General features: G+C 35.0%; 1 protein-coding gene across 3 annotated transcripts in view; it reads right to left on the reverse strand.

Moving 5' to 3' along the window:
• Window positions 1–723: 723 nt before the first annotated feature.
• The window catches only part of LOC128991772 (progestin and adipoQ receptor family member 3), a 38,028-nt gene continuing 26,367 nt past the window's right edge, over window positions 724–12,384 (reverse strand). For all 3 annotated transcript variants that reach the window (XM_054414956.1, XM_054414963.1, XM_054414969.1), the window contains exons 4-7: window positions 12,136–12,288; window positions 10,895–11,083; window positions 9,958–10,048; window positions 724–2,467 (exon numbers count right to left, since the gene is read on the reverse strand). In XM_054414956.1, coding sequence (XP_054270931.1) covers window positions 2,328–2,467; window positions 9,958–10,048; window positions 10,895–11,083; window positions 12,136–12,288 — 573 coding nt within the window. In that variant the 3' untranslated portion in view covers window positions 724–2,327. The remainder of the gene's footprint in view (window positions 2,468–9,957; window positions 10,049–10,894; window positions 11,084–12,135; window positions 12,289–12,384) is intronic.

Genomic DNA, 12,384 nt, shown 5'->3' on the forward strand with positions numbered 1-12,384 from the left:
TGTGATCGTCAGGCGATCAGGACGAGTGGACTAAAGACTGAATGCAATACTAGCGCTCATAGGTGAGATTTAACGACTACGCCAGTGGGTCCATATTCCGTGATGAGCTACATCCGTAACCAGGGTTGTCATCTTTGGTTAGGGAAAAATCGGGATGTCTCTACCCCGGGATTAACACGGACAAAAGGGACTGAAGTCGGGACTGTCCTGACAGAATCAACAAGGGTGGCAACCCTGCCCGTAACAGGGTTAAACTTTCAATAACAATATCAACACAGGTTATTTGTAAATTAAGTTTCCCAATAAGTCGTAGCAAATCGCAGCCAAGCGTATCAGTTTAATTATGACTTCAGTAGGCCTAAGGTTTTCTTTACTTCCTCGACTAATATTCTAGCCGTTCCCCACCCTTATGTGACGATTACACTTTTCTTGCGACAATTTAGTCAGTTAGTGACAAAGATGCTAAGGAAAACAAAGGATCCCACTAAATGAATCACGTTCTATGAAAATGTTTCGGTGTGAAGAGGACCAACCACCATCAGAAACCAACTGGAAAAGTCCTTAGATTCTGAATTCTGATGGTTCATTCTACCTACTTCTGCACTTTGGTCAGATATCAAGCAGCTAATTTAACCTTGAAAAGAATCTTATGAAAACCGTTAATAAAAGCACTCCATTGTACCAGAAATTCCCTAGAGGAATACAACAAAGAATAAAACACACTGTAATTTCATACGTTGTATTAAAATTGTTAACAAAAATTCCATATCACAGTAAATGCTTATCGACCAGTTTCTAAAAACCGTTCCAACAGCCAATGTTTCTTGTATTGCATCAATTTGTGTTCTGGAAAACAAATAATTTGCGACCTGTCTAACTCCACAACACCTTACATCACATTGTTTGACACACCTATAAAAAGGGTGACAATGAAGAAAAGCGGGCAAAGATTGATCTTTTTGTGGAATGTCACTGAGCTTAGATGCATTGAATGATCTCAAAAACTATTTTTTGTAAATTTTACATTGATGTAGGTACCTTATTAAGGAACTTTAAAAACAAAATGTATAAATACTTCACAATAATGACTAATAAGTCAAAAGGTTATTAATTAAAGTCAGACAGATATAAACGCATAATTCAAAGTCTCTAAATGTGATAAAATAATAAAATAGGATAATTGTTGTTTCCCAAACAGGTCAGACACATTAAAAAGTTTTAAAAGAAACATCACCAGTTTACAGATTTCATTAAACCTCGTCCTGCTCAGTAAACACCCAGAGTTAAAGCTACTATTAAGATTGGTGACTACAAATTATTCTTGAAAAACTACAAATACAAGATAGGCACTATGATTTCTTACTCTACAGTTAAAGGCACAAAAAAGTTATATGGAAAAGAGCAAAGGCCGCATCACAATATATTCCCCGAGAACTCATAATAATGTCAACTCGCACAAGCATCATACTGCTTTTTCACAACCTCTACACTTTACACAGCCACAAACTCCAACTTGAAAAAAATAAAAAAATAAACTACATGAGCAAATAACACACCTGAATCTGTATAGCGTCCACTGTATACCGGTACCCTTCAACAGCTGACAGAAATGAACTCTGATAACTATTAATATACTGACCTATATTGTAAACAAATAATTTAATGAAGGAATCTAGTAATACTACATGTAGGTAGATGGAAGGTATATTCTAAGTTACAAATTACTTAAGTAAGATCTCTGTAGGCAGAATTGTTCAAAACTCTATCAAAGCATGTTCTTTTCGACACTTACACTAAATAAAGAAAAACCTATTTGTTCTTCTACGAGTGATTGATATGTGTTCCTAAAACTAATATAACGTAAGGGATAATAGGTACTTAACGAAGATCTATTGTGGAAATTTGCACAACTGGGTGTTTACAAAACCTTTAAAATTATTCTTAAATGAAAAATATAATTCAACATACACTACAAATACATACGTGGCGGTCAAATTATTTTCTACAACAATAAAGTTGTTCGTAAATACCACAAAATACTTAAGTGTCTAGAGCAGTTTCAACACGTAACATAATACTTTGAAAAATAGAAAAACAGATTTACATTATTCCCTAGCTCATGTGATGAACATAAAAATATAGCTGAAAATATTCAAACTATAAAATTAAAAAATCTACGTTTGTAAACACCCTGAGCAATCGCCAAATCTGAATATCAAATCTAAAGCGAAAGCGGATAATAAATACAATTTCGGCCCAAATATTGGGCGCTTCCCGTCTCAGCGAATCGAGGAAACCGTCGGTTATCGCTACAACGCTACGTTCCATCATGACGCAAAGTCGTACGCACATCCGTGGTTCATACGGTACTCTATGTACTTGATGCCAGTGTTGTGCCAATAGTACAGTGCTACCACTACGAAGAAGTGCCACCACTGATGAGACGAACCTATGTAGTCCACCTTACCTGAAACACAAACGGACCATTCAGTAATAATAGAATATATTTGGTTAAGAGAAAGATGTATGGAGTAGAAGAAAACATTTTGAGTACATTGAGAGTACTTATACTACATAGTACTTAAACTACATCTTAAGAGTTACACTAGAGTGACACTTATTGGATAAAAGTTGGTTGATTTCTGTTGATTCAATTAATGTTATTTACTACCATTTGGCAAGTCAGTAAGCGTGTAAGTTCCATAGATCATCGTTCAAAAACATCGAACACTCATAAACATTTCCAGCGATCATGTATGTGTCCATGATGATTTTCCACAATCGCAGTCACATTCGAGGCAACACCTGCGATCAGCTGACTACGCCTGAACCATGGATGGATAAGCATAATCTATATAAATAAAATTAGAGTTTTGTAATATCATAAAAACAATAGGATGAAATGTTGCATATACTAACTGACTAATATAACCCAATACAGATACAAATTGTCTTCATGTGATTTATCCGGATGATAAAATCTATACGTTTACATTTGACTATTGATAGAACCAGACAATCCATCCCCATGTCGAAGTTTTCGCCCAAGTCAAAATGGACTTAGTTAAAGTGAGTCACAAACAGAGTTTGTTGACATAAATTACTGATTTGTGGCTAATATTCACATATTTTGACAAAGTCAAAGGCTGTAGCATATTGGCACAATCTGTGTCTGGTTCACAGAACTGTTTTTTTTTTTTTTTTTATTGGGCGATAGTTACATATTGGATGTCTATTTCTGGATCCAAAAGTCAATGGTTCAAGTAAACTTGTAAATATTTAACTATATATTACCTAATGCAGGCTATAAGAAATAACTGCTTTCAGTTTAATTAATCATACAGCGGTGTATTAATACACCACTAGGATTATAGTACAAATCCTACAGTAATGTTTTTATAATCAATTCAACACGTTCAACTGAAAATATACAACTAATTTCGGTGACTAAAAAACCTAAAATAACTAACCGTCGCATTAATCACCATTTTATTATCGCGCAAATACTACCAATTATAAGTAAATTAGCATATTTTCGGCAGTTTTTAATCCAGGGTCGAATAGAAAACCAATAAATGAAACTAACCCGGTGCTAAATTAATGTAGAGATTTAAATGACATCAGTTAGTTAATCTGCATGCAATGGTAATCATAGGAATTTGGCCGATTGATAGAATAAGCTGACCAAGAAGGGATGAATGTGTGATTGAAAACTTTTACAAACTAGGCTTCATGTAATGCCCTTTATCAGGTGGAATTACCCACTGTAATGGCAATCCAGTACGGTTATTAAATGGAAAATACCTCTGCAATTCAACAGTAATCTAAGAAATCCCCATAGCTTTTTTAAAACTGTTATAGTTATATTTTAATTTATTTCAAAAATATTTTGGATATTTTGTACCTTTCCTACCTTTCCCAAAAAAACTCCTGTCTTTGTCACCTAAAAAATTTAAGCAGATCCAAAATCAGGACAATTTCTGTGTTTTTAAAATACTAAATGAAACAAATGATCACCGCTTTACATCTATTATAAATATATTAACAGGTCATATAAAATATATTTAACATATTTACACATTAAAGACCAAAAAGTTGAAAATAATTTATAAATAAAAAACTTTTTTAAAACAAAAAGTTTTTAAATGCACTAAAAAGTAAAAAATAATTTATAAATACAGTATGTGGAGAGTATAAATACTTGTAAGATTTAAAACGAAAAACGTGGGGTGCATGCAATAGATAATTTACAATTATCTTCACCTATTGAACTAATGTATTATTATCAATTGCATGCACCCCACGTTTTTCGTTTTAAATCTTACAAGTATTTATACTCTCCACATATTTATAAATTATTTTTCACTTTTTAGTGCATTTAAAAACGTTTTGTTTTAAAAAAGATTTTTATTTATAAATTATTTTCTACTTTTTAGTTTTTAATGTGTGTGGATGTTAAATCTATTTCATGCATCTATATCAGATTAAGACAGATGCATGTGGGAAATCTAAGGTTTATTTGAGTTTCTTTTCATATAATTATGTATTTGAATGTATGGCCTACCTACTAACTATAAATACATCAATCTATTTAATTTATTGTTTACTTTATAGAATACTAAATAAATAACAAATGACATTATTAACAAACACCTTTATTATCTGCAATCAGATTGTTTATCTTTATTTTGAAATGTTTGTTTGTATAAAGAATCTCTTGGTAGCAGAACCTGTACCTCTTAACCTCTTAACTCTCTTTTTGAACTGTCAAATTTAAGTATTTACAGCTGACTTTAATTAATTGATATGTTTACATTCTTTCAAAATGTAAACATGGAAAATTTGAAAGCCAGTGGGGCATAGCCCAAGGGAAATATGAAAATTAAATGCTATAATATTGCATTGTCATCCACTTGTGAGCTATGTTTCAAATTTCAAGTCTCTAGCTCATCGGGAACTTAGTTTAAAATTGATATCAAAATTTGTAGGAAAGTGAGCTAATAAAAACAAGCCCATGGGGCGTAGCCCAAGGGAAATATGAAAATTAAATGATATAATATTGTATTGTTATTAATTTGTAAGCTATGTTTCAAGTTTCAAGTCTCTAGCTCATCGGGAAGTATCAAAATTTTCAAGAAAGCGAGTAAATAAAAACAAGTCCGTAGGGCGTAGCCCAAGGGAAATATGAAAATTAAATCATACAATATTGCATTGTCTTCCATTTGTGAGCTATGTTTCAAGTTTCAAGTCTCTAGCTCATCGGGAAGTTAGTATAAAATTGATTGCAAAATATGTACCGGACAAGAAAGCGAGCTAATAAAAACGTTTTAATAAAATAGCTGCAATTTTTTGTATGACCTCGCAGGGGGGGGATGTAACTGTTAGGCCTATACCTTATTGAGTTATATTCATTGCTGGTTCATTGTGCAATATCTGGCTTGTTCCATATTTTTACTGACGTATCGTATAGGGGAAAGCTTTTATCTGAATATTTTATCTCAAGTACTGTATTCTTTTCGTCAGGCTGTCAAATCAAATCAAATCAAATCATATTATTTAGCTAAAATTAACAATACATATTGCATTAGCTAAGTCATGGTACAAATGTACATTATTAAAATTATAAAGTTTTCCTTATAAAACTATTTACAGTAAGGTATTTACAATCTGTAAATAATTTATGTAAGGTATTTTATCTGTGTATTGTTTGTATTTTTCATCACATGTAAAGAGGAAGCCTAATAATCAGATAAATCCAAACAGAAATACTAGCTAAGTGTAAACTCTGTGTGAGAAAGAACAAAATGTGCGACTTTGCAGAGGTCCTTTTCCCCCTCCTAAAGTCCATGTCACGAATCCCCTCAAACTTTTATCTTTACCCATGCTAACCCCCCCAGTTAGAATTCAGGTACCCCAAAGATTTTGCCTGTGTAAATAAATGATTTTTCATTTCATTTCATTTTTTCAGATTTTCAAAATTATGCAGCAAAACTGTGGGATTTTAAACTTTGGAAGAACTTGTAACCTATTTTAAGTGGAAAATGTTTCTGTGACAAATGCTAACTAGATGAAAACAACTAACTATTGGTGGGTTAAAAAAAATTTGTCTAGCTATAAAGTGAACTCTTTATAAAAATGTATGGGATCCTTTTAATTTTGTGAAACATACTAGGCCTATTAAAAAGAAAAATGGGAGAGTAGCAGACTTTTTAGTCAAGTTTAGGATGTGATAGATCGAGTATCGAGTTAAGCTGAGTAGCAATTTAAATCATTGTTGGTCTATTTATTCAAATAAGTCAAATTTTCTACCTTTTTTATGTTATTACTAATAAAAGTAAACAACAACTTGTGATTCTTCTACAGTGGGAATAAATTGAACTTTATAACAGTAGTGTCATTTGGTGTCTGGATTATTCTTAGAATTTGTAAATTAAGTTTACCTTTAAATAATTGTTTAAAAACTTTTTAGTTTTATAATCATTATAATTTTATTTTTATTTTATTTTACATTTTGGCTATCCAATTACCACTTTTTTTGTAGACAATTTATTGTGAACAAAATGGTGTAAGAATTATTAATTTATTACTTAAGGTTTTCTTTCTATAACAATTATTGAAGTAAAAGTCTACAAATTTGGTAAAATTAATTGCCGACAGAGGGCACTGCAGACAGAGCATTAATTCCTTCCTTCCCCAATGGGTTAAAGGCATCAAAGACACTATTAGTAGAATAAACTGTTTCATTCACGAACTTAATGAGAAAACTAAAGTAAAGTAAACAATAAACATGTACAAGTCGAGCCTGGAAAATTACATTCCAAAAGACATTTCTGGCCATTGCAATAAACAATATATTTGTATACTACACGATTAGTTTCAGCTAACTTAGTCACAGACAATAATTTCATATGTTACGAACGACTTAATTTTCTAAGGCCGTCAGTTGTCATTTCTTTTCAATTTAAAAATTATTCTCTTCATTTTTATCAGTTTTAAGTTTGTTTATTATTTAGCACAACATATTAAAATCAGTAAAGGATCAACTAGGTACAGTGAAAGAGCTTGAACTCTCATCATTACAAGAGCACCCCTAACTCCCAAACTATTGAATAAACAAATTAAAAAAAAAACTGTTTAATGGATAAATTGAATATTAAATGTCACTTAGAGGGATCACTGTACCTTCTTGACAAGAATAATTAAACATTATAATTTTGTACATTGTAATAAAATCAATCCTAGTCCCAAACAGGATGACAGTGTTCACGAACTGACGAAATAAAACTACATTTTTAAGTCGGTTTAACGACTGAGACTCGACTTTCTTCCAAACCCTCGAGGTAAACAAATCTTAGGTAAATATCAGAGCGGAGAGGCTAGCGTATCGCTGCAGGTACCAAGTACGCTCCACTATGTTTTGGTGCCCCTACGTACGTATATTATTTAAAAACCGCTCAACTACTCTCTCCGCTAACAAAGAAAAATAATGAACAGAGGATACATTCAATGAAAGTGGTGTCTAGCACCAGTCGCTGGTGTTGAGAGCGAATTCTATTCGTCGTCCCCTTCCCCTCTCCATCACATATTACAGCGCTCAAGCGGTAGGAAGGCCCTGTACGCTACAACTGTTGTACAAATATGCTATGCGGTGATCGCCGTTCGGGCTCTTCTTTTCTGAATACTAGTACATTTCCTTCCCAGCATACTGGAGCTATAGGCCCACGGTTGTCCATTAAGCTGTATCCTCTGTATTGTTTAACGTCCACACTAGTGAGTAGGCCTACTACGACTATCCGCAGTACTATCCTGGTAATTATACCAATTCGTTAATACCAAGGCAAAAATGTGGTTCGTATTCCACTATAAACTGTAGGTTCCCCAGTTGGCATTAGCTGTATGGGCTATTAATTAACAGCTGTGTCCAAGGAATATGTCGGCCTTAGTCACTAACAAGACTAAAGGATCACGCCACTCCTCCTACACTCATCTTCATTCATACTTGGCTTAAAATACCTAAACTATGTATGGTCGCCATTTCAATGAAAATATTTAAGTATAAAAAAAGTATCTTCCTCAGCCAAGGCAATGGCACAGCGTGAGTGTGAAAGGTAAAATCTTTACGCGAACCCTGGAAGGCCAACCCAAATCTCTGTACTGAGGCCTATCCAGAAACTAAGCGCTGCATAGCGGGTGGTACTTGAATTTGGCATATAAACCGATGTCTTATGTTACAGTGTGGAAAAGTACTTTACAACTTCTCTGTGCTACTAAACTCCAGCCTCGTTGTTCCACACTTTTCTCCCCTAGTCTGTTGGTGATTTTAACAAGAGATGTAGGCCTATTGTTCTGGTTCCAATCATACAAATATGATTATTAACTCAGTCCTGATACAACAGTATTGATTACTCAGAGTAACAGCATTGAATACAGAAAATGATTGTGTAAACTGTTGTTAGGGTTAGGGTTAAGGGGGGGGGAAGCTGGGTTTTCGTAGGTGCGGACGCAGAGTGCGGAGAAGTGATTTCGGTCTGTTCCGCTTCTAGGAAAACAGTACATTAAATTGTCTAAGACAAGAGGAGATAGGACTAAGCTCTCCACTTTCCGTGACTAGTAAAACACAGATTTACCATTACCAAAGTACAAACCTCACTTCAAACTGTACACAGCACCATGGATTAAACATCCCTCCATGTATTTATCATGCCATATAAATCAGGGTAAAAACAATTTAAGGTTCGTTGTTGCCTGGTATGTGTAGACTGCATTAAAAAAAAACTGTAAAACGTCAATGGTCATATAGCACAAGTAATCAGTAGTTAACCTATTGCTGAGTCAATTGGTAACATGTATAGACCTACACTGTGAAATAAATGGTCTACGTGTTTGAGCTATGTGCAAAGAAACGTTGGCTAAAACACAATGAAGTATAAACAAATGGTAAACAAACACTCGCACAATGAATATATTTATAATAACATAAATAACACTTAAAAACCATCCATATTACGCTGTACTTTGATAGGATCAACACCACCATTTTACCACTCAAAATGTTTGCTGCGGCTGCGTGATAGCCGGCCACTGCTGGAAGCGCGGACAGTTAATGTGCTGCGTGGATGACTGGATGTTTGAATTTAGTTTTATCATTGGAAAAAACTGGAAAACAAGGGAGGAGATATTATGGTATGTATTACGTCCCAGTCGTAGTGGACGTAGTTGTGCAAGAACCCAATAGATAACAGCACTAAACAAAACTGCAAGCCGGCCCTCAGTATTGCCAAATAAAGGGAAAAAGCAGGGGCAAAGCACTCGGACACACCATAAAAAATACCCCAAGAAAGGGGTCAAGCACATTTTTGAGGTTAGGTTCCTTCCACAATGCTACAGTATATCCATTATCGTTATTCTATTCCATGTCATTAAATCCATGCCTAAACCTAAAACTACAATAAATTTGTAACAGTCCCTAACACTGATAAAATAGTCGGATCTAAAAACAAATTTTACCAGATTGAAGTGTAAAAGCCTAAACCTCACCATAACCTTCTAAACCTTACCACAATACGTGGCAAGCAAATGAACGTCTCACGGCCGTGGCTAACCTTACAATGGAACAATAGTTAATAAATGGCACTTTCACAAGTATACTCGTCGCACGGTACTGGAAGTCATGCGCAGTGAACGTGTTAATGCTTAACATCGAGACTGACATAACCCTAAAACTATTAAACTAGTGTTACTGGTAGTTAATGGATGACGACTAAACCAACAGACAATTTTTTTACGATTGTTTGCTGTTACGTTAATTTGGCACAAGGAGCGCAAGCATCAGTTTGCTGGAGAACATGAAAGATAAAATAATTTGTTTGTATGCCGTTAACGAGTAAACATCGCATCTACGCCACTACGCAACCTGCACGCCGATCGTCAATTTCGCCTCTGGAACACAGGACTTACCAGTAAAGAACCTCTCTGGTATCCTTGTGATGTAGATGAAGAAAGCTAATCCGATAATGCCATACATCATGACCACCCTGGGCAGCAACAGCTGTAACAAACATACAGGTCAGTGGATTAACCTCATGAATTCTGGCTTTTGCACAATCATTTGTAAGCCCTATGCCTTACAAATGTTAAGGCAGACCATTGAAAAAATAGCTCACTAACAAAATATAAAGTGTCGTAAATATACTAATATCCATAGACCTACTTTTTATGTTCAGAAAACATTCTAGAATCTAACAATAGCACCCACGTATTATATTTTAAGATCAATTTAATTACTAAGTAGATAATAAGATAAACAATTTTTGTACATACAGTAGACTCCCTCTCATCTGGACTCCTCGGGACCGAGGCCAGTCCGGATAACGGTTTTTCTGATTAAACCGAAATCTCCAAAAACTCGTTAAAACGGACTGTTTAAATGCATACTGTACACAGTATTTAACCTAAATTTAGGAGAGCATTGACTTTAGACACGTGATCACTGGTCTCAAATCTTTCTCACGAGAACAGTCGTTTCAGTACTGCTCACTTCCTGCCAATCTAGTCCGGTTAAACTGATGTGCTGATTAAAATTGTCCGGTTAAAGAGATGTTATTTCCACCTAGTGTGGACCGGTTAATCCGATGTCCGGTTAAAAGGTGTGACTATTTTGTGTATCTATAGCCACTAGATTCTTTTTTTCCAAATAAGCTAGCTGAACTTAACCCTTTAACAGTAAAACTATTATTTCTCTGGAACTAAAGTTATGATGGATCGGCCATTTTGCGCCATTCGGCGTTTTGTGACCAATGTCACAACAGAAACGGCCTTGATTGGCCATAAAATGACCGACAGTTAGATTTTAGTATATTAAAGTGCGCCGAGTATGTAGGACTGTGCAACTTACAGCGACGATGGGGTTTTCCAGTCCTCCCATCATGACGGTCCAGTGAGCCGTGGGTACGATCCCGTACGCGGCCCACAACACGAACATGAGCATCTTGACGTTGTCATCCACCTTGAGCCACGGGAGCTGCAGCAGCATGGCAATCACAAAGAAGGCGCAAACCGTCGTCAGGTAGAATGTCTGCCACGTCTGTACAATCATACATAGAGCAAATAAAATAAAGTCTTAATTGGCACTCAGCATTACAATAAAGCAATAGACAAGGTCAACAATAAACAATAGGTTAGTCAGTAACCACAGTCAAAACAAACATGTTGACTTAGTAGCTAGAGTTTGAAAGCAAGTAGTCCATACTTTTTCAATTGGAATGCCTAGACAGTCAAAATAATCTTGAGTGTTGAAAAATGGATTTTCAAGCAACAGTTAAACAATTTGACTTTAAATTCTGGTAAAACCTAAATCAGAAGTATGAAACTGTTGCATTTTAGCAACAGTTTTATACTTGCTGAGGAATGGTTCACATTACATTTACTTAGTCTATGCTGAGGCATTTTAAGCAATGAGTTGTGTCTTTTGGAATAAGAATGCAAATCCTTCTTTACAGTACAATATCACTAGGCTAATCCCTTTCTTTAAAGACTGGGACTATGGTCAGGACATTGAAAAGGTTGTATTATCCGAGGATCATATTAGATTACCAAATAAATTGCTTAACTGACATTTTATTGACCATCGAAGACGATGATAATGTACCCATGTCCGTGGGAGACGTTCAATATTTTGCCAAAATCGCAAGGAATGAAGATAAATGTTTCAGTGTTCGTGAACGTTGCCGTGATTGCGGGAGACAGTAATAACCTCCATACAACCAAGGCAGATAGTATTGATAATACCACAATAGCATTGTCAACCATTGACGATGGCACAGTCGGATTAATCGAGGAATCGGACTGGCTGAGGTCGGATTAGCGAGGTTATACTGCACTACTAAATTGCAAATTAGATTTTACATTTGCTTAACATATATACAACACAGATAGGTTTATAACCTTCAACTTCCTAGAACTACAAAAGCCAGCAAAAAGCTTTAAGATGATTTACTAACCATAAGTATGTCTTTTTCTTTGAATTAACAAGACATCCTTAATAATAATTCTCTTCTCTTAACACATAGACCACACAAGGCACGAGCCCCGTGAAACTAGTAGAAATAAAAAAGACAAAGATAGATATTGACCTACCTTGTTGCACCAATAAGCGTAGTACACTCCAGTCATGTAGATACCTAACATGCTGAGAGCTATCCCCAGAAGGTCAAACGACAAGAAGTAGTTGAACGTGTGCTCCGACCGACAGGAGAATATGTGATACAGCGACGACATCACCATACACACCTGTAAAACACCAGATAGTACAACATACACTATCAACATCTGAAAACACCAGAACCTACAAACTTGCTAAACCTATAAATACACCAGTAAAAAAAA

Source organism: Macrosteles quadrilineatus, unplaced genomic scaffold (assembly GCF_028750875.1).
Source record: "Macrosteles quadrilineatus isolate MER2022 unplaced genomic scaffold, UCM_ALF_1.0 Scaffold_1__1_contigs__length_201487025, whole genome shotgun sequence".
In the NCBI taxonomy this organism is placed as follows: domain Eukaryota; kingdom Metazoa; phylum Arthropoda; class Insecta; order Hemiptera; family Cicadellidae; genus Macrosteles; species Macrosteles quadrilineatus.